The 21,988-nt window shown below is 34.8% G+C and overlaps 3 protein-coding genes and 2 non-coding genes across 7 annotated transcripts in view; 2 read left to right on the forward strand and 3 right to left on the reverse strand.

The window, feature by feature from the left end:
- Positions 1 to 2,467: 2,467 nt before the first annotated feature.
- Ubce2m (NEDD8-conjugating enzyme UbcE2M) lies at positions 2,468 to 4,621 on the reverse strand. The gene is made up of 4 exons (XM_072908675.1): positions 4,329 to 4,621; positions 4,170 to 4,264; positions 3,785 to 3,991; positions 2,468 to 3,219 (listed from the first exon to the last, which is right to left on the reverse strand). The coding sequence occupies exons 1-4, from the start codon at positions 4,429 to 4,431 to the stop codon at positions 3,079 to 3,081; spliced, it is 546 nt and encodes a 181-aa protein (XP_072764776.1). The 5' UTR covers positions 4,432 to 4,621; the 3' UTR covers positions 2,468 to 3,078.
- Positions 4,622 to 4,825: 204 nt separating this feature from the next.
- S6kl (ribosomal protein S6 kinase like) overlaps positions 4,826 to 21,988 on the forward strand; it is a 46,309-nt gene continuing 29,146 nt past the window's right edge. For 2 of the 3 annotated variants that reach the window (XM_072908674.1, XM_072908672.1), the window contains exons 1-8: positions 4,826 to 4,880; positions 5,335 to 5,477; positions 5,632 to 5,726; positions 5,820 to 6,087; positions 6,171 to 6,255; positions 6,356 to 6,463; positions 6,551 to 6,709; positions 6,882 to 6,970. In XM_072908674.1, the coding sequence (XP_072764775.1) occupies positions 5,421 to 5,477; positions 5,632 to 5,726; positions 5,820 to 6,087; positions 6,171 to 6,255; positions 6,356 to 6,463; positions 6,551 to 6,709; positions 6,882 to 6,970 (861 nt within the window). In that variant the 5' untranslated portion in view covers positions 4,826 to 4,880; positions 5,335 to 5,420. Of the gene's footprint in view, positions 4,957 to 5,334; positions 5,478 to 5,631; positions 5,727 to 5,819; positions 6,088 to 6,170; positions 6,256 to 6,355; positions 6,464 to 6,550; positions 6,710 to 6,881; positions 6,971 to 21,988 lie in introns of all 3 variants that reach the window. The other variant, XM_072908673.1, reaches the window with a different exon arrangement.
- Positions 7,099 to 7,170, forward strand: Trnaw-cca (transfer RNA tryptophan (anticodon CCA)). The gene has a single exon. It is a non-coding gene; the product is annotated as a tRNA-Trp (tRNA).
- Trnan-guu (transfer RNA asparagine (anticodon GUU)) lies at positions 7,440 to 7,513 on the reverse strand. The gene has a single exon. It is a non-coding gene; the product is annotated as a tRNA-Asn (tRNA).
- Bnb (bangles and beads) lies at positions 9,848 to 17,263 on the reverse strand. Its single transcript, XM_072908671.1, has 3 exons — positions 17,129 to 17,263; positions 11,902 to 12,446; positions 9,848 to 11,764 (listed from the first exon to the last, which is right to left on the reverse strand). Exons 2-3 carry the CDS (start codon positions 12,436 to 12,438, stop codon positions 10,814 to 10,816), a joined length of 1,488 nt encoding a protein of 495 aa, XP_072764772.1. The 5' UTR covers positions 12,439 to 12,446; positions 17,129 to 17,263; the 3' UTR covers positions 9,848 to 10,813.

Consider the following 21,988-nt stretch of genomic DNA (forward strand, 5'->3'; position numbering starts at 1 on the left):
ATATATTTATACTTATCAGACTTATTTTCTTTGTCGAATATATGATCTTAGCTGTTTTACACATAAAACTGCAAGAAATGTGCAATAATTTTAATCACATGTAATATAAATTTTTTCCTGATTTTCCCGGTAAAGATTCTATATACAGGGTGCATGCAAAGATATAACAATATGGTATATACAAGAAACAATATATAGTAAATTATGTTAATGATCAGTATGTTCAAAAAAGCACAGATATATATATATAAAATATATAGAATTATCATCGTTTAAAAACTTCAATAAAATAAAATTTTAGCTGTAATTTTATAAGAAATTTAATATAGCATAAAAAAATGTTTTTATTGAAAATCAAAACAAATTAAATTTTACAATTTCTTAATATGCTGCAAGCATATTAAGAATTGCTTGACTGTACATGGTTAAGTTTTATTTTTGTTCGTAATAAATATTAATATTCAAATCTAATATGAAATAATATGAGACAAAATGTTGTGTATGTTTATAATATTGCTCAATATTTTTAGAATATTTGTACTATATATAAAGTGTATGTATTTTTTTTTTTTTTTTTTTTTTTTTTTTTTTTAAGGCTGGAAATAATTTATATTTATATGTAACAGGAGATAATTTCAAATTGTAAATATCAGAGAGAAGTTACATGCTGATATATTATATATATATATATATATAGTAAAATTGAATTGTGTGAAATTGATAATTGCTTAAATTATAAAAAAAAGTAGATATACACAAGACATATTGAAAGGAATAATTTTTCTAACATAATTAATATACTGAATTGTGTACTCCTTGTATTTCCGCCAATTTTATTTTGCAGTACCCTGCTTTTAGCTTTACTTGGAATTACGACTATTATCTCGATTTCTTGCAGAGTTTATATATCAGAAATATATATATATAAAGCGTAAGCAATTTCTAATATCGTATCTATTTCATGAATGATACGATACGCTCAAATAAAGATGCCATCACTCTTTACATTGTGATCCGAACTCGCGATTTTTATTTATGGTTAAAATCTTTGTGCATGTAATGAGAAAAAGTTAATTGATTAAGTCAATTTTTCTCAAAGAAGAATAATTAAAAAAGTGCCTTGAGATGTTTAATGCAGACGGGACCTAAATTAAAGAATACAGCAGAGTAAGCTGTAGGTCGGAGTGAGGCCAGGACACTTCTCTAGTTCATAAGTTCTATAAGTATACTGTGTATTAAAGTATAATAAATTAATAATAACTAATAGAGAAGACGAAAACTGTTCCTTTGCTCTTTATAGGGTACGAATTGCAAATTCTTTGTAATGAATATTTACCGCACACATTCTCTCGGTAATTTTTATATAATAACAAATATAAATAATCATGTAGTGCAGCAGTGAGTCTTATGACAAAATCACATATACGCTTAAGTCTTGATATTGTATAAACCGATAAGAGGTAAGATACAAAACTATATATACTGATGCTTTAATACACGGATGAAGTTTATAGAAACTTCGCTATTAAACTGAAAATTTGTAGTTTCTACATATACATATACATATATACATATATATATATATATATATATATATATATATATATATATATATATATATATTGTATATCTGTCATTTATTTATTTATCCAAGACCTTTATTTCTGAAGTTTACAATATGTTTATGAATTTAAGCATTTAGTTTTCTCTTACACCTGTTTAATCAAATATATTTAATAAACAATAAAATATACGCAATCGAGCGCAATAGTTTGGAATTCACAATTGTAAGTCATTGATTTCTTTAAAATAAAAAAAAAAGTATTCAGAAATAGCAATATTATAAATTCTACTATTAATTTTGTTATATATAAAAAGAATTTTCTTGTGTAGATATACAAGTAGCTCTCCTATGTAGTTGTCTATTCTTCTTTCATTAGCAATTAGTTACTATTGTGAACTCCAAAATGTATATAGATTCATTAGGACATATATATTAGCTAAATATTTTGATTTATACATCAATACAAGAAGAGATAAGAGAAAGAGAAGAATTGGTAGCACATTTCAACACAGTGTTATGTTTCTGTGATTCTTGCATGTATCACAATTTTTTAAAATTACATTGAGATATGCTCAATTATTTTACATAGACTGTACAAGTGTGACATTCACAAAATACACTCTGTCCAACGTTTTTTTAGTAATTGTGAAGTGTAATAATAAATTAAATTTTGTAGCATAAAAAAACCTCTATTGTATTGTATCTCATAATTGTTAGCAACTGCTATAAGGTTTGTACTTGTACATAGGGCAAAGAAAATCAATTCTCTATTCTTAGCGTGAAATAAATTCAAATTTGTTTCATAAAAACATTGGAGCCTTATTTTTATGTACATGTAAGAAAAAGATCTATTTTTTCTGTTGGGTAATAAAATATACTGCTTGTGGAAATCCAAACAAAACATTTCCAGTTCCGTAACAGCCTTATATTCCACTTTCAGTCAAAATACATAAGTTAAATTACTTGTACATATATTTAAATGAAAAGCAGATTTCGATAGATGCTGCAGTGAAAAAAGGCTATAATGAAAATGGAAGTTATATTTTGGAAAATAAATACTTTATAAATTAAGATACCTATAAAAACGTAAAACTGAGTTAAAAAAATTCAGAATATGAACAATTTTTAAATTTTGAAAAACTAGAATTACTTCAATCAAATATCTTGCATTGTAACATCTATCATCTGCCAAATGTCAAACTATATTTTTATAATCCTTTCAACACTGCACTTCAAATTCACTAAAAATAATGCCATGGCCGATAAACATTTTAATTATTGAAAGCAAAATGAACAATGCATCTGTTTCACTTCAGGTTTATTAATAGAAAGTATTTGTCCAATTAAATGTATATAGGCCTGGCAAGACATAAAGAAAGTAAATATGTTAATGTTGTCACACAAATGACAATAAGGACACCGTGTAGTTCTGCATCCATTCCATATTTTAGGATCTTTTCACCTACAGCGAGTCCTCGGTGAAGCATGTACAGCATTGATGGCGAGGCACTGTATCACTTGAGACACCGTTCAAAATAATATGATCCTACATAACCACCCCGCATTGCTTTTGCTACATTTTGTTCAAATGCCCTTCTGTTGTTCTGTAGAACCTCAGCAGCATCTTTATTTAATGGATCCTCGGGATTTGGTTCCTGTTTATTACATTTATTTGTCAATCAAATTTGAATATAAAAGAATAATAATAATTAACAATAATTAGAGATATTAAAAATATCATCATGCTAAAAATAAGATTATATTGTTATAATACCCTAAAAAACTTTTGACACGTGTGTGTGTGCGTGCGCGCGCGCGCGTGCGTAAAAATTTCTTTTTAGGATATTATAACAATATAATAATTTTATTTTTAGTATGATTTTGTATGATGTGTATAGAAGTATATGTGTGTGTGTGTGTGTGTGTGTGTGTGTGTATATATATATATATATATATACACACACACTAAAAAAAAAAATAAGATTATTAATTTACATCTTAAAAGAAACCTAACATTTTGAATGTTAAAAGTATATGTATACAATATGAAATGTGTATTATATATATGTATGTATGTATGTATGTATGTATGCATGCATGTATATATATATATATTTTTGTAACATTTTTTGTGTCATATATACAACTAATAAAGAGATATAATTCTCATATATAAAATATTGCAAGTTGCAAAGTATATTAATAGAATGAAACACATACTAGGAAAAGATACTGAAGACCATAGACAATGGAATTGATCGTGAGTACAGGTTTCCAGTCCTCTCTCAAAATATTGAGGCACACATTACCATCCAAGTCAATGTTAGGGTGATAAACTTGAGTTTCGCATTTCACTTTTGGTGGTTCGTGCGGATAATTGGGTCCGACTTTGAAACTAAACACAAATCTACCACCTCTATAAAATCCCTGAAACAATCAGCGAATTGATACATATCATTGATTAAGAACCATTGTCAACCTCAATAGGAATTATCATTGTATCGATGTTGTAAATAATTCAAATTTATAATTTTAGAACGACAAAAGTCAGCCGACAAGATAACGCAATGGCTTTTTGAAACGCTCCAAGCACACGTGTACTCACTTCATCTGGACAGATGATTAACTTAAAGCTTAGCAGATCATCGGGATCCGGGAATTCCGTACCGCATGTTTTCGGTAGATTGAGTTCATTTATGTCTGAAAAAGGAACACCAGAGATGAGAGATGGAGCGGTGTGGATGCGTCGTTATACAACCCGAACCTTTTGTAATTCTCAGCTGTGCCGCGGACGCCTTCTTCTGGGTCCCAGCTTTCGGTGACTCGCCATCTTTTTTCGCTTGTTTCAACGAGAATAATTTGATCATAGTTAGATCGCGCGCCAAACGCGGACTAACATGCACGTATCTCTCGGACTGCGGTCGCGATCGCGGATGGCATACAAAATCGCTCCTATATAAAGACCAATAATTTTTTGACACCCGCGCGGGATCAATCCCTCGGTTGGTCCCGCACCACACGCCACACGCCACACGCACGGATCTGAACAGCAGCAGCTAGTGTCACGTGGACGGATGGTGGTCGTGCGCACGCTGATGTCACGGCATATCGCGTGAGTATGATAACAACGGATGTGTTTTTATTATCGACGGAGGATTACTCGCGCTCCTCAATTTACTTCCCTTACCAAAAAAAGATGGCGCTGTCAGTGCGACTTCGAGCAGTCAATCACGTGTTTCACGTGACGTCATCTACGCCCTTTAAATTTCAACGTACTTGTATAAATTCAAATGGCGCGCACATATTTGCTTGGAAGGTACGTACGCTGTTTTTTCCTTCGCAATAAGATATTTTAACAAGATTTCTAAGAGTCCCGTGAAGGCTTATTTAAGGTAACGTATGCTCGAAAACATTTTACGATTTTGTCAAAACGATTTACGTCTCTGCCGATTTTATTTTTAAAATTGCGAGTATGTCGCACGCAATTCGCATATACCGTTGCGAGCGAAATCTTTCATGATGTATAAATTTATTATTTAATTGTGATTTGTTAATTTGATATTAGCATAATTTACAAATCGATATATGCTATTTATTCATCGAATAATTCTAAATACAATAGTTTAATTTTTCGAAACACGTAATTGTTAATTTTAATCGCTAATTTGTTAAGATAAAATAAAGCGATTATATACATCATTGTATATTTAACGATGATGTAACATATATATAAACAAATTGCTCGATATTTAACTTGAAATAACTTGCAGCGTAATGACGTTCCGAAAAGCGCTGTTTTCGACTTATCAATCGTTCGTTTGAGAGAATCAACAATCAATTGGAGCACCGTCACTGGATGGGCAATTCTAACGTTAAGGAAAGCTATCATAATTATCAGCAATATGATAGTCAGGTGTGTGTCTTATCTAGATGTATATTCCTAACCTGTAACAAAATTTATTTATATATCATTAAAAATATATTTCCTTTGCTTTACATACACACTATATTATAGATAATCATACCTCATGCCTCATATTAATGATAACAATGTTATTAATTTACAGTACAGTCTTAGCAATTTACTTAGCGGAAGTTGCGTTGCATCAACACAGGCTTCTAATGAGAAACATAGATCATTATTTCGGGCTTCCCATAGAAGGTAATGAACATTATAGTTAATCTTTAATAATAGATCTTTATTTTAAATATTGTGACAGAGTAGCCAAACTAAATTTGGATTTGTTCTTTTCAGTTGGACCAATGGCACTCTACAAAATATTCATGCATCTTCCAAAACAGTATGGCCAGTTCCACGCTTTCAGTCAATCTTTCTACCAGAATTTTCAATTAAGGAAATACCGATGAAGACTGGATATACTTTTTTAGATGTAATATCTAAAGGCACTTATGGAAAAGTATATAAAGTTCAAAAACAGGAGACTGGTCAAGTTTTTGCACTCAAAGTCATTAGCAAAGCCAAGATTGTAGCAGAAAATTCTGTCAAACAAGCTAAAGAGGAGGTACGTGTATAATGTCTGAAGCAACACAATATTATTTTAATAAATATGCCATTGATTTAAGAAATTTGATATTTTATACTTAGGTAGCAATACAGAGAATGGTTGGACATCATCCTTTCATAGTAAATTCTATCCACAGATGGCAAAGCAAAAAAACTTTGTATATATGTACGTACATATTTCTCTCTATGATTACAGCATTAAAGTTTTAACATAATATTTAAGCACAGACTGAGATAAATATTTACAGAAATAAATAATATTACAGTGATGGATTACATTTCTGGGGGAGAGTTACTTTCATTAGTCGATGAGTTTGGTTGTTTACCTGAAGAAGTAGTTAGGATATATGTAGCTGAAATTGCTTTAGCTATAGGTAAGAATAATTAATGATATATTGTATTTAATGATATATTGCTAATGTGTTATTGACATTTATATACTTGTATAAAAACATGTATAGATTTTCTACACAATGCTGGCATAGTGCACAGAGATCTGAAAACAACAAATGTTCTGCTTGATGAAGATGGCCATGCTGTAATAATCGATTTTGGTTTTGCCAAATGGTTACAACGCACAGAACGTACAAATACATTATGTGGAACACCCCTCTATATGGGTAAGAAAATTTTATAACAAATATAATAATAAGAGAGATATAATAATAAAGATATAATAATAGATATAATAATACACATTTTTATACACACAATTTGTTACAAAAATAATGATTAATAATTTTAAATATTGATTACATTTTTCTATATCGTTTTTATATTGTTTCTTTTCAGCACCTGAAATCTTGAGGAAAGAATATTATGGACATGAGGTTGATTGGTGGTCATTGGGTGTTTTAGCCTGTTTTCTACTTACAAATGAGGTATGAGATAAATTTTAAGTATAAGTCATATATTCTATATGACGATCACTTGACATTTCCATTATGATACTTTATACTATGAGTACGTCACTAGAGTATCATTGTATTAGAAGCGCACAACATCACAAGACTCCGTGGCGCAACGGTAGCGCGTCTGACTCCAGATCAGAAGGTTGCGTGTTCAAATCACGTCGGGGTCAAAACTAATTTTTTTTTTTATTCTACTAGAAATTTATATTAATAATTAGAGTTTAGCAGTAATTGCTTTTTTATTACATTTATTTGAAAATATATAATTGATTATTTTTTATACTTTAATATTTATGTATTCGAGTTAATTCATAAATCATGAAATTGGTTTGCATTAATATTTAGTTATTAATATAATATGTATCTGGAATTTTATAACGTTAACATAAAGATACAAACGTAATTATCGCGTCAGTGTTTAGTAACTGCAAAAATATAACGCCCCCGGGTGGGCTCGAACCACCAACCTTTCGGTTAACAGCCGAACGCGCTAGCCGATTGCGCCACGGAGGCAGTTGAGTGCATTTCTCTTACAATTGCAGTTACTGGTATCCAGGATTATCACCCATTTTTCGTAGGATTATCTTTTCATAAACATTTATACAATTTAAAAAGATTAATATCATAATCGAAATGTCTCTAAAAAGACAATGCGGAAACTAATTCGCACTATCCGATTCTGAATTTATTTTTACACGGATTTTACTTTAATAAATAACAATAACTGCAACAACTAATTACTATGTAATAATATTTAAAAAATGGAAAAGTTCTTGCAATGTATTTAATAGTAAAGAAACACGTGTGCCTTTAAATAGGATGAGCTGATATTAGTTAATATGAGAATCGAATACTCGCGTTTAATGTTAAACGCGTTAAATACACAGAATCATAGAATGAAACGAAATAATCTCCCGTTGTGACGCTTATTGCAAAATTGTTTCTCGCATGCCTTGACATTTCGCCGGGTCCGCTCACCTTATGTACCACGGCGTTGTTTACACCTGGTGCATCATCGAACGCTGTTCGCTCGCCCTTTGATTAATTTACACCTAGGAGAAATGTCGGCGTGCCGCATGCGGATGCGACATTCGCGAACAATTGCGAGATTCTGTTGGAAATCTTGTGCAAGTACATTCTCCATGAGTAATCGATTCGTTATGACGTTGAAGCTGCATCAGCGTGAGACTAGAAAGGTAGGTGTCAGATGACAGCGTAAATCTGTGGATTTAATTGTTCCTTGACAAATTGAGTTTGCACTGCACTATATATATATATATGTTATAAAAATCTACATGATTTTTCAACTCTGAGTCAGAGATGAACAGATGCTTAAATCTTTTCGATTATCTTTGAAATATCGCAAAATATAATATAAATATTTTCTTTTGATTTTACATTTTCATTTATAATACACATATATCTTTTAATCAATACAAATTAATTTTTTTATTTACCCGAAAAATCGTAAGAAAAACGTACATATTTCTATCGATTAAATTCTGAAAATTTGATATAGACATTCCAGTAATTAATAATTTCACAAGTTTGTAATTTTATCTGCAAAAATGTCCTCATTTTATTAGTTATATATGTATTTTGAAAGTACGTGTTTGATAAAAAAAAAAATCACGAACCCCATTATTTTATGAGAAACTAAACTTTCGAGATAGACCACGATTGTGAGATTCTGAAATGTCATGAGATACGTTTCATTAGAACTTGTTGCGTGCACAAGCGAATTGTGGGCACGGTAAAGAGTTATTAAGGGTCGTAAGTTAAGGGGAAAGGGCATCATCATTTTACTCAATCCGTTGATGGTGCATGCTTGTACCCTGTTATTTCACGTTGAGAGAAGATGTTTATCGGCTGGCGGAAGCCCCCGATTATCATATCTGACACGGTAGATATACACATGCGTGCAAGTGTGTATATATATATATATATATATACATATATATTCTACGCATGTTATTGAGAACGTAAGTGCTACTTCGTGACTCACTTGTTAACTTATTATCGCGTGTCGGGTCCTCGTCGTTTCTGCGACTCTGAAGCGCGACACGTTGCGATTTGACAGATCATACGACCGCTACTACGCCTTATTACGATGACTTAACGTTGTGACATAGATTTGTGCGAGCCGCACAAATCGCGGGATTTATCGGCGAATGTATCTCCCTCATGTACCCTCTTGTCCGTCTCCCGAGCATTGATCTTTTCGCAAATCTATCATTCACCAAATACATCCATTTCGTACATCTTCCGTAAACAATAGTTTTTATCGAAGTATGTTTGCTGAACAAGAGCTTATACTTCAATAGACGTAAACTGTGTAATTTCAAAATTTTAAAAAGACAAATTTACATCAAATTTTTTACATATATGTTAATATACGATATATATCTAGTAAATGTGTATGTAGTGAAATTATTGAAAAGACAAAATTATACGTGTACGATTATACATACGATTTTTAAAGTTCATTATTCTTGTTTAAAAATTGATGTGTTTAGCATAATATTTTTGCAATCTTTTGTATTTTAGTACTTTAGTTCTTATACGATAGATCGATGGAGAAATTATGAAAAATTATTTCCTCTCTTCATAAAATGTGTCGATAAGAGACATTTAAATGAATGAAAAGACAGTGCGTGCATATAAGACTTGTGACTGTGACATATTGTTAATATGGAGAAAATATCTTTCTCTCACTTCTACATCTCCATTATACTCCAATAAATTTCGCACTATAAAATATACTGTAATCCAACTTAAATATGAAATATGAATTAATTATGAATGATTAGTAAATAGCAACGAAATATATAAACGAGGTCATCAGGATTTCATAGTAATAATAATAATTATTATTTAACGATGATGATAGCAATAATACAAATAATAATATTAATAATAATAGTGGTACTGGTACTAAATCGTAATAATAATAATAATAATAATGACACATGTAATCTCTAAAAAAGAAGACAGAGTCGAGCTACTTACTATATAGTTTATCGGAATGGGGATGTTGTAGAGGTGCGTGTCATTTTCAGATGGGATATAGGGGATTCCATAGGGGGATGAGAGATATCGATCGGGGAAGGACCCTGAGTTCGTCCCCGCGGACAGATCGCGGTGTCCGCCAGGACGAACGGGAACGACACTCGGAGCCAGGCCGAGTCGCATTCCGGGGTGGGGTAAGGGAGAGGGGGATCATCGTGTGTTCTCCATCTGCCGTCGGGATTACCGAGATCGAGCGTCGATCACGTGCATATCGATGAAATAACATTCGATACGAGTGTCGTACACCCGTGGGCGATGCCGTCGACAGTATCCGGTAACACGCGATCGTCCCGCGTCCCCGGAGATGCGCTACCGAGATCGTAGTGCGCCGTGAAGATCAGACAACCCTACCCTAGAAAGATTGATCGAGTCGATGGGGTCGTTCTTTCGCGCTTTTTTTTTTTTTTTTTTTTTTTTTGCTCTCCCTTTCTTTCATTCACACTGTGCTGATACTTTCACATTTTCTGGGCTACATGCTTCTTATTCTGACATTTTGACGTTTGCATTCTTGCGTTCTCGCTCGTTTTCAGACACACACACACATACATTCTCTCTATCGTTTTGCTTTCGCTTCTGTCGATATCGCGACGAACTCGTGCATGCGTCTCGGAGAGACGCCGATGCATGAGCTCGAGCCGATCTTTAAGAGGAGCAGTCCTCCTCTTCCTCGAGATGGTGCTGCTGCTACTATTGCTGCCGCGCTGCTGAGGTTACTCGTCAATCAAACCCTCCTCGCGCCAAAATTTATTGCTCAGGCTTCGGAAGCAATTCCGCCAACTTGGGCTTGTCCTTTTGTTCCTCGGAGGATTCTTCGCTGCTCTTGGTCTCCTTGCTATCCTCGCTGAGTTTCTCCTCGGAGGATTCGTTGGAACGTTCTTTCAGCTCTTTGGCGACTTCCTGTTGAACTGGCTGTTCAGCAGGCTGTTGGACTGGTTGCGACTCTTCAGCAACCGGAGGCTCCGACTTGACCTGCGGCTGTTCGACTGCTTCCACTGTGTCTCGCTTGATTTGACTGGATTCCTGAGGCTGCGCTGGCTGCTGTTCGTTGGCCGCCTCTACTTGTTGGATAGGAGCTTCGGCGCTCTTCGCTTCTTTCTCAGGCTCTTTCTCCTTCTCTTCGGCTATTTTCTCCTCGCTCGGTTCCTGAGCTTTAACAGCCGGCTGTTCGACAGGTACCACTTCCAATTGCTCGCTCTTCTCGACATTCTCGCTTTTGGCGAGTTTCTGTTCTTCGGACGATGAAGCCGCATCATCTTCCTCTGCTAACTGTTCGCTCTCCCCCTCGCGGATAGGTTTAAGTTGTTTCTGCGGCTGGGCTGATTCCTGGGCAGCAGGGGCGGCAGGGGCAGCTGCGGAGGCAGGCGCGGCGGTTTCTTCAGCTTCGCGGGTTACACGATCGGGCTTCTCCTCGATCTTAGCGTGAGCGAGCGAATGGATCGTGGGTTGCTTCGGCTGTTCAGCCGCTTCGCTCTTCTTTTCCTCGGTGGCAGCAGTCGCGGGAATTTCCGGCTCCTCTTTCTTCAAGGTTGGCTGTGCCGTTGGTTCTTCCAACTTCTTTTCCTCCTTCTGTTCTTCCTTGGGGATCTTTTCGGCGGCGGCGTCGTCGGCACGTTTTTCGATAGCCGCAGGCTTTTCAGGTGCGGGTTCCACTGGCTCCGCGCTCTTGCCTTCAACGGCTACTTCTCTAGGTTCCTCCTGAAAGAAAATTCAAAGTAAATTAGAAGCAGAATTAAAAGTGTAAAAACGACGATAAAAAACGAGACAATTCTCACTGGATCAAGTTAAATTATTTGATCATATCGAAAGTTAAAAAAAAAAAAAAAAAAACTCACTGCTTTCTTCTCGACTGGAATCTCGGCTGGCTGCGGTGCGGGCTGCGGCACAGGCTGCACCGACTCCTTGGTCTCGGAAGCGGCTTCCTTCAGGGACTCCTGTTCTTGTTTCTTTTCGGCCTCGGCGGTGGCCAACACTTTCGGCTCTTCTTTCTCCACGGAATCGATTTGCTCTTCAGATGACTTGGCTTGTGCCTGAGGTTGTTCCTCAGCTACCGCTTTCGGTTCTGATTGTTGCGGCTCGTCTTTCTTCGGTTCCGCTGGTTGCACTTCCTCGCTGCTCCTCGTGGCAGGCGCATCGACCGCGGCGGTTGGCTCGGCTGGTGCCTGCGCTGGCTGTTCAGCTGGAGCAGGTTCCGCAGGTGCGCTGCTTTGCGCAACATCCGCCGCTTTCAGGGCAACCTCCGCTGGAACCTTCTCCTCGAGAGGTACGACCGGCAGTGGCGCGTGGCCCTCGTGGTGATCGGCCACCGGCATGGCAGCAATCATCTTCAGCCCCAAGAGGCACACCATCGTTGTCACGGCAAATTTTATCATCGTGATATCTGCAAAAAAATATTGAATTTTAGATTGGTGAATTATGTACCGTAAGATTGACAATCTCGTTAACTTAATTAACTTAATTCCGTTAAAATCAAAGCTCTGTTAAAGAAAAAATATTTTTGACAAATTTTCATTTCTCGAAATATTGAAAATATAATTATCGCGCGATAAAGGAAAGAGACTTTAGATTACAACAATCACGAAACTTGCAAAAAGATTACGCTTTTATTAAACTAACTTTACAATTCCGTATACCTTTCGGTGTTATAGATGCAAACAAGAACTGTGTTAAATAGTTACATCCCCTGATTTTTAATATAACATCTACATTAATAATACTCATTATATTCATAGTGTGTACATTATTTAAAGTTACAAAATTAACATACATTTTATAATTATTAATGATAAAAATTTTCAAAGTTATTTTCCATCCTCTCCTGTTTATAGCGTTACTACATAGTAGTTAGAATTAAAAGTAATTACAAATGTTACACTCTTTTTTTTTTTTTTTTTTTTATAACGCGATCGACTCTTCTATATCTAATAATGTTCACTTGGACCTATACCGAGAAAACATTAGGACGCGCAATCTTTCATTTAGGCGAACGGACGTGAGAGCACAATCTGTCATCGTGACAGCTGGTCATGAATGGGACAAACATCATGAATGGACCGATCGTGGATCGCGAGACGAAAGAACAACAACTATGATGGCGTTAATGGGAAGAAGAGCCGGAATATGGGGTGCGCGGGCAGGAACGGGAACGTCACGCTCGGTACCGATGGACATTTTACATCGGGGCTGCCGCGAGAGAATCGGCAGGAAGGAGAGGGACGAGTGACATTGAACCGAATGCATCGAATAAGGCGAACGTTATGGAACTAATGACAGGATGCGTGCCCCTCACGCTCGTTATACGTGTACGCGCGCACGGCTTCTCCGTGTACGTTCGGTTCCTCACTCCGTATAATATACGGAGAATATGCTATAATGCTTTCTCACATCGACTTTTGTTGCATAGGGTGAATAAAAGATTAAGAATGAATCGCTCATTTATATCTCGAGGATTTAAGAGGAGAAATGCCGGGGTGTTTGGGTTACAGGCGATTGAACGTGAAGTTATATTTCGAGTGTACTGTACTTCAACAAATATTAAATTTTCATTTTGATATAACGCGTAAATTTATTCTCCAATAAAAGATTTAGCTTTGGAACGTTAATACTTTATGCAAAACTAGAGATAATAAATTTGCATTGCGTGATACGCAATTCTTTGCGTCGTAAACAATCGTGAAATACATCGCCTCGCGAATAAAACACTAGACGTTTGCGAATAGGTTGTATGTATATATGTGAAATCAGAGACAAACGACGCGGTATTTACGCATCATCGGGTTGGTGCGGCTGGATTGGTGATCATTAACGTTCGAGTTAACCGTAATCATTGTTACAAAAGCAATCGCTTTTCCAGTCTAGCTTGTTATTCCGCACGACTATTATCGATCCTTTCAGCAACAAATTTCACGGAAAATTATCGCCAAACATGATATTTAATTTTACTCTTGTGTTTAATTATAAACCTCTTTGAATATATTAATTGAAAATCATGAAATTAATCTTGAAATCAATTTTTAATAATTGGCACGAATTATAAAAGAAAGAAAGAAAGATTATTAATTAATTAAATAATTAAAACTCATGAGATAAATTTACAAATTACATAAAGTGTATACTCAAGTCATATGAAGTAATAAAGATTTCTCTGAGATTCACTTATACATATATATATATTCGCATCGAAAGCGGAGATTACGCTTGTTACGCCTTGTAGAAACCGTCCGGGTTGCGGCAAACCGGAATGCGTTGTTGGCGTGGTAGAATCGAGAGTGAAAGACGACGACAAAGACAGGAACAACGAGGCGTAGTAACGAACGGCAAAACGATACAATTTTTACGGTGAGATCGGTACGGAGTTCGCGTTTGGCGACGCAATTGCAACTGGCTGCAACTGTCAGATTCTTTCGAAATCGGCCGTCTTTTCGCGTCGCCAATATCATCAATATATCCACCGAAACCACCTTGCGTCGCGATAGAAAGTGAATCGATTTCTCTCCCCTTCGATTTTTCTTGCACTGAGCAATCGCGTAAGTTACTCAGAAGCAGAAGATATTCGCTTCATATCATGTGCAGAAATATCTCTTTAATTATAATTGTGAAAATTAATTTCGATTTGCGTGAATAATTATCGGGGATAATTTCGACAAAGGAATGGTGTAAGACTCGCGAACAGATAAGTACGTAGCTAATTGTAAGATTCAATTCTCCGAATATATTTGCGTGTGGAAGTGTCCGCGACGAATATAATTACACCGGATGTACGGCAATGTAGCGCGTCGTCGCAATAAACTTAATTGTGAGCCAATTCAAGTACCATACTCGTCGACTTATTGTCCGTGCATCACACGTACATTAATTATTTCCTATACGACGTCACGAGAGAGCGTATGACGGACGCGTGTTCATCGATGCGCGCGCGGTGATGATTTCGTATTCGACGTAATCTCTTCCGTTCTATGCAATCTTCGAAGAGAGAAAGAAGAAGAAGAAGAAGAAGAAGAAGAAGTAGAAAAAAATCGATGAGATTTTTCGAAGAACGCGACGCGTCGTTGATCGCGTCGCAAATACAAATAAGTGTTCGTCGCCAGGTCGATAGGTGCAGGAAATGCCTGTGAAAGATGATGGACACCGATTACCTCATCAAGATCATCAGAGATGTAATGATGGTACTATGCTTACAAAGAAGTCGTGCAAGCCATCAAGCACTTCAACGTCAATGATTATAGCCTTCTGTTCTTCTCTCTCTCTCTCTCTCTCTCTCTCTCTCTCTCTCTCTCTCTCTCTCTCTCTCTCTCTCTCTCTCTCTCTCTCTTTCTCTCTTTCTCTTTCTCTTTCTTCTCGCGGTTTGTGATTGTGGTGTATTGAAAGAGCGGCGTCCGTTCGTCTAATCTGAAGCCACGAAATTCCTCGGTTCAATCTAAATTCATGAAATGCAATGCTTGTGTAGCGTGAAATCACGAGATTTGTATTCCTTACCTGATTTAAATCTATGTAATCTACTACGTCGTTGCACGAGGGAGATTTTATTAATTAAGAATACAGATCGTTTGCAATATGATGCTTTACGATTGTAAAAAAAAAAAAAAAAAAAAAAAAAAGAAAAACTCGAGAAGATGGCCGGTTGGCGACCTCGAGTTGACGTTGTGGCGCAGGTAATTCGTAGATTGACAGATTAGGCTGGCTAATTAAGGGTCGGAAAGGGGGCGCGTCGCGAGAGGGGGGACGCGAAATTACGCAAACGCAGTTGCTGCTTGAGAGAAATCTACAAATTATATATACAGTGACGGATCGCACGCTTTGCACGCGAATGACGCATGTTTTGACCTCTTAACACCAGACTCTCTTGACGCGTAAAAGACAGAGTTATTCGTAAATTAATCTTTTCTTATGAACTCTTTATTGCTATGAATGTCATGTATATCCAACGGGATATGATAATTTGTGCGAAACATTTGTCTCACAGAAAGAGACATAAAAGCGAATAAGATTTTACATGAATAATCGGTTGAAACTTGTCGCAATTAATTTAAATTGTTTTTTTATACTGATTAATATAAAAAATAATAAATTTAAAGATTTTTATCTTATTTTCCAATGATAAAAAAAATTTCTTTACACGTCCTGTAGTTAAAGAGATTTTAATATAAAATAATAAGAAACTTATTTAATCTACATTAAATTTTATATATATTTAAATTTATTGCAATTAATACTTTGTTATTTTTCTTTCTACTTTTAGATTAAAATTAACAATTACAAATAATAAATATGTATACATGTTCTAATAAGCAATTTCTTCTTAATACACTTTGCTTTCAAATCAAACAGCTTAATACTTAGAGAATTGTAATTCTTTGTTGACAAAGAGGGAGACGTTTTATCGAGGCGTTACTCGCTATTTAAAAAAAAAACCGCATTTGCTGCACCTCGACTAATTGAACGAAGGAATACCAGTGCAAACGGTGAATAATAGCATTGTCGCGCTCCACTTTCAAAACTGTCTCTATTACCGTCACGGCGACACGACTCGTTATCGAGTCCTACGCGTATTGCGAAAGAAACGTAGCTAGCCTCGAGAAAATTCTCTTGCGCGCAAAATTAATAATCAGTCCGTGTCAACTAATCGCGTCTGACGATCGCACATGTCACTCGGACTCGAGACTTCATTGAATAACTATTATGAAGTTTATCACGTAATTTATGTTTCGGAGCTAAATTATGGAATATTTGCAGATTCCAGATTCAAGTTTATATAATATTTAATGATAAATTGAACAGCGGGAAAACATTTTCACTTAATTACGAATCGTAATCAATTACTGGGAAAAGTTTTCGAATTCATGGTTCGCACGATGTGAAAATTCCAAAGATTATGTCGCTTATGATTTAAAGGAAGAAACTCGATCAATCGACAAACGTTTCGATATTGTCGGCTCAAGTAATCCGTGGTGGCCGACACGCTTCCTAATTTGAAAGACCATCTTTCTCCGTCGCGCGAGACGGAGTTTCTTTCCTCGAGGGTTGCAAAACTCTGTGAAAGTGAATGAAGGATTGTGTACTCACGTCTTTTTCTCTTCTCCGTAAGCGAGTGACTCTTGCCAGACGAGTTGGCGTCGGGCACGGCTTCTTCTGCTCTTCTTGGGCTTCTTGCTCTTGCCTCTCTCGGATCGGCTCTCACCGGTTCGCGCGAACTATCGATCGGCGCGATCGATCGGAGAACGAAATAAACGCGGGGAGGTTCTGTCCCTCTCTTTTTTTTTCCTCTCTGTTTGTTCTTCCCTCTCTCTTTTTTTTCACGCGCGTGTGGATTATGCTCGTTTGCAAAGGACCGTTGGCGATCGGGATGAAGGTTGGGTTGTGTGTCGAGATGGAATCGCCGGGGCCCCGCTTATATACCCATTTACCCACCCGTGCTAGCGGCCAGGATCGTGCAAGGGGGCCCCGACCCTCCTCGCCGATCAAGCCACCGGGAGGGGCCCCTCTTTTAGTCTTCTCTTCGCCGCCCTTCTTGGATTCTATCTGCTTACCTACCTACCTACCTACCTACCTACCTTATCTCCCTCCTTGTTCTCTACCTTTTCTTCTCTCTTTCTCTTCCTCCTACACTGCTTCTCGCATTTCTGTCTCCGGTCTTGCTCGCTTCTGCTTACTTTCAACTTGCTCGTCGATTCTTTTGCTCTTTTCCGTTTCGGCCCACGATATCTACGCTCGGCTGTCTCATATGCCCGGTCCTGAAAAGATCTTTGAGTTTGGGAATGAAGTTCGTAACATGGCTTGTATGCTGACCTAGTGGACTTAACCCTTTAATTGCGAATACTGTATATACACGTTCAGCTAGAAAACTTTGCAAAATAAAAACTCGACTAAAACTTTTCCTGTTATTCTTTAACCATGGTATATATGTCATATTGATCTAGAAAAATAAAAATAATTAATCTGAGCGATTATGTTTAATAAATCTTTGATCTGTGACACTCGTAAGTAAAGAATTAAATTCTGTATCGTATATATATATATATATATATATATATATATATATATATATATATATATATATGACAGTCTGTATTATACTATAGCAAAATCGTCTTAGTTTACTACCAATTACTAGGATCTCTTTACTAGAATCGTAAAGTTGCTTTTACATAATATGAGATAACTCTTGTGAACCATAGATAAGTTTCAATTGAAAAATTAGATAACAACGCAGAAAACAACGCAGAAAGTTCAGAAGAGGAATAAGAAATACATAACGAAGGCCTGAAAAAAAAAAAAAATAGAAAATTTTTTAAAATGTCTACATTTTTCGTGTTTTAATTTTGTGTAAATGTTTTCGAACATCAGTAGAACTTAATGTCTTCTGAAATACATTTCTTTGTTCAACGTATCATTTGTATATTTTGATATTTAGTACTTAATTATTTTGTCACATTATAAAATGGAGGGTGTCACGGCGAAAACTTGTATGCTATAATTAATATATAAATTATTGTATTCTGTTAAATGATATATGCGATCGTTCTTACTTGGCCGATTAATCGTAGTTGAAGACGCACCTGCAAATCTCGCATGCCGGTGTGACGTGTCGCGTTTGTGTTTTAAAAGCATTCATTTGATACCATTCAACATATCGAGCGGAAGTGCTACGGTAGGACTACACAGGCAGTGACAGACCTTGAATACGTTTAAAGGGACCAATCGACATTTATTTTTTACGAATTTGCAGTAAGAAAATAATAGGTTTAAAAATACCAGATTTATTTAATGGGTTTAAAAAAATCAATAAAATGCAAAGTGTATTTTTATAAACATATATACTCTGTCACGTAAGGTCCTTAAAAGTCCTGCTATTTGTCCATTATTTCTGGGTAAGTTTAAAAGAGGTCCATTAAGTGATCAAACTGTTATCGTCCTTCCAACTTTTAAATATGAATTATAGGTAATATGACCTTTTCCTCTTGACTTGTGGACAAATCTTCTCCGTGGCAAAATTCGTGTCGTTAGTACTTACATACATGTCTTTCTTTAATTCGCGGCAAAGACGCTTCTCTCAATGAACGTAATGAATCTCACACGTGCCTGACATGTTTAAATGACCGAAAGTTGCGTGAGCACTAGCTATTTTGTTTTTTATTCTTAAGTAGAAACAGATCTTTTTAACTTTCGCTATCGAAAAAGTATCGTACACTAATAAAAATTAAAAAAAAAATTTTTTTTGACATATAATTAGTACATTATATCTTTCCATATAAATAAAAGAAAAAATATAAAGATATACAACGAAATAAAAATTTCTCATTAAAAAGCATTAAGAAGAACAGTTATGAGAAACTAAACACTCTCTTCGTTTGAAAGGATTAATATCCTTGACCAAATATTTGGACAAACAAAAGAAATAAATATAATTATGTCTTTCTCTGTGTGCGACAGTTACTCATAAAATAAAAATTTTTATCAATTAGAATTTCTGTCATACACTGCATTACTTTACGCGTCGCGAATATGTTGCGAATTTGATAAATCGTGAGCCGCCAGGTAAATTGTTTTATTTCATTGCTGTGATTCATCGAGGAACGCATGATGAGTCGCACACGCGTGCGATACACGCGTCACTGCGCATATATATATATATATATATATATATATATATATATATATATATATGTAGACACTATTATGTAAACCATAAGTTTACATATTGTTCTGTCTCGATGAAGTACAATTTTAAAAATTACTCATATCGTTTTACTGATGTCTTAATTTATTTTGAATAATAATTATTAGAGTCGCGATGGATCAGATAATATTGTATCTTGTGTATATGTTTAAAAAAATAAATTTTATAAATTATCAAGAACAATTTCAAGATTTAATAAATTAAATTGATATAAAGTAAATATATATATATATATATATATATATATATATATATATATATATATATATATCATGCATACATATAAAAAATACACATCATATTATGAACACATATTTGGATTGATTGATTCTATTACGAAGATTCTTTATTTACATATTTTGAAAATAATATTATTTGAAAAAGAGAGATAATTATATTTGTTATGTATTATAATACATATATATTTATTTAAATTCATTTTTCATTCAAATTTTGTTTTTGTCTAAAGTTGAGAATAATTTGTCAAGGTCCACATGATATGATCCTTACAATTTCAATATATTTAATTAACATTTTTAATTCATTTCTAAACTACGTTGTTTTGATTTTTTTTACTCAACCTTCCTAAATTTATTAAGGTTACAATCACGATTGGCTGAAATCACGATTAATGATTATTGCGGTTGTTTATATCATGTTTTAAAAACGAAGATTTATTTTATTTTATCACTACTCCAAAATATTTTACGATAAATATATGCTATATATATTTTTTTTTCTACTCATAATTCCTATAGTTTTTATATATCCTTTAAAATAATATATTATCGGTAGCATTCCTCTATCACTATTAAAACATTTTTGCGCCTAAACTGAAAGAGCCGTTATTATATTAACGTTTTCGCGGTCGATGCGTGAATAATTAATGCGAGATTAAAATCATGAATAATTTATGACTTTTATCTTGATGGTGTTATATGTAGCTTATCCGAGTTGAGATCGATGACCTCGCTTGTTCGCTATCTCGACTTCACATCGTAAAACTTTGTCAAACTTTAAATCATTGGTAAGGCATAAAATAAATTGAATTTTGAATATTTTTGTAGAAGAAACAATTGAAAATTATTTTTTTTTTCAACTAAATTAAACGGTTTATATTCCTCAAGAATAAATTATTTTTCATTCATTAAAACGTATTTATAAGAATTAACTTTTTACTCTGGAAGAGAATATCTGATTTTATTAGTTATTGTTGGTTACGAATAAATTTCCACCCATGAATAGACGCGTGACATTTTTTCGGTGCTTTTTTTACGTATCGTTTTGTAATATCGTTCTTTCTTCCTGGATTCTCAGTTATTGCTTAAATGGCGGCGGCGACGGCAGTGGTTACTTTGTAACCAACGATTCCCAACCGTTACATACCGTTAGAATAATGCGCGTTTATTAAAGTTGCCGTTTTGCGAAAAAATAGATTCTTCATACGTATGTATGCAATTGTATCTGAAAAAATGAGATTCTCAACTCTTGTTAAATTTCTTGAATCTTTAGCATTAAGCCAGTTCAATTAAGGTCTGAATTTTTGCTAAAAAGAGATCAATTCGAAATTTAGAGAAACTTTTTTTTATGGGATTTTATGTATATTCTATTTAAGTATGTTATTTTCCCACTTTTGCCTACTTTACCACGTAACGTGGAAAAAAATAAAATATGTCTGTGAAATATATTAAGCTTATTCTTTATAAATTGCATGGAAAAGATCATACAAACAGATATAGTCCGCCGAGAGTCCCGGTATGATTCGTTTTGTGATATAATTATCACAATGTTAATTACTAAATTACTACGTAATTATGTTCCTTGGAGAAAAAGTACGATGTTTTTATTTTAGTTTTTATGACGTTCTTAGCACTGCTCATTCACGTTGTCTCTTTAAGCACTAATTGCGAATAACGTCCGGCCGCGCAAGTCACGTAGAGATTCTCACAAGTTTTATGCGTTAATTCCGGAAAGTATCTTTACACAAGCATATATATCCGAAGGACGACGTCGATGATTCCCGCGAACCGCAAGGCTGAAAACAAATATTCTATTTAAATTATCGAATCAGGACAAGGATATGCCAGATATAAGGAAAAGAATGGCAGTTAGAATTATACAAAATTATTAAGCTTTCCGAAGGACTGAAATTTAATTATGTATATAATATGAAATTTAAATATGTATATGAATAAATAAATAAATATATATGTATATATACATATATATATATATATATATATATA

This window comes from Anoplolepis gracilipes, chromosome 16 (assembly GCF_047496725.1).
Source record: "Anoplolepis gracilipes chromosome 16, ASM4749672v1, whole genome shotgun sequence".
Classification (NCBI taxonomy): Eukaryota; Metazoa; Arthropoda; class Insecta; order Hymenoptera; family Formicidae; genus Anoplolepis; species Anoplolepis gracilipes.

Excerpts from the sequence above, each read along its gene's own strand:
- Ubce2m (XM_072908675.1), bottom strand. The coding sequence starts at position 4,431 with ATGATCAAATTATTCTCGTTGAAACAAGCGAAAAAAGATGGCGAGTCA. Across the intron at positions 4,265-4,328 it reads ACAGCTGAGAATTACAAAAG|ACATAAATGAACTCAATCTA; the intron begins GTTCGGGTTGTA and ends TTCCTTTTTCAG. Across the intron at positions 3,992-4,169 it reads TAATCATCTGTCCAGATGAA|GGATTTTATAGAGGTGGTAG; the intron begins GTGAGTACACGT and ends TGATTGTTTCAG.
- Bnb (XM_072908671.1), bottom strand. The coding sequence starts at position 12,438 with ATGATAAAATTTGCCGTGACAACGATGGTGTGCCTCTTGGGGCTGAAG. Across the intron at positions 11,765-11,901 it reads TTCCAGTCGAGAAGAAAGCA|GAGGAACCTAGAGAAGTAGC; the intron begins GTGAGTTTTTTT and ends ATTTTCTTTCAG.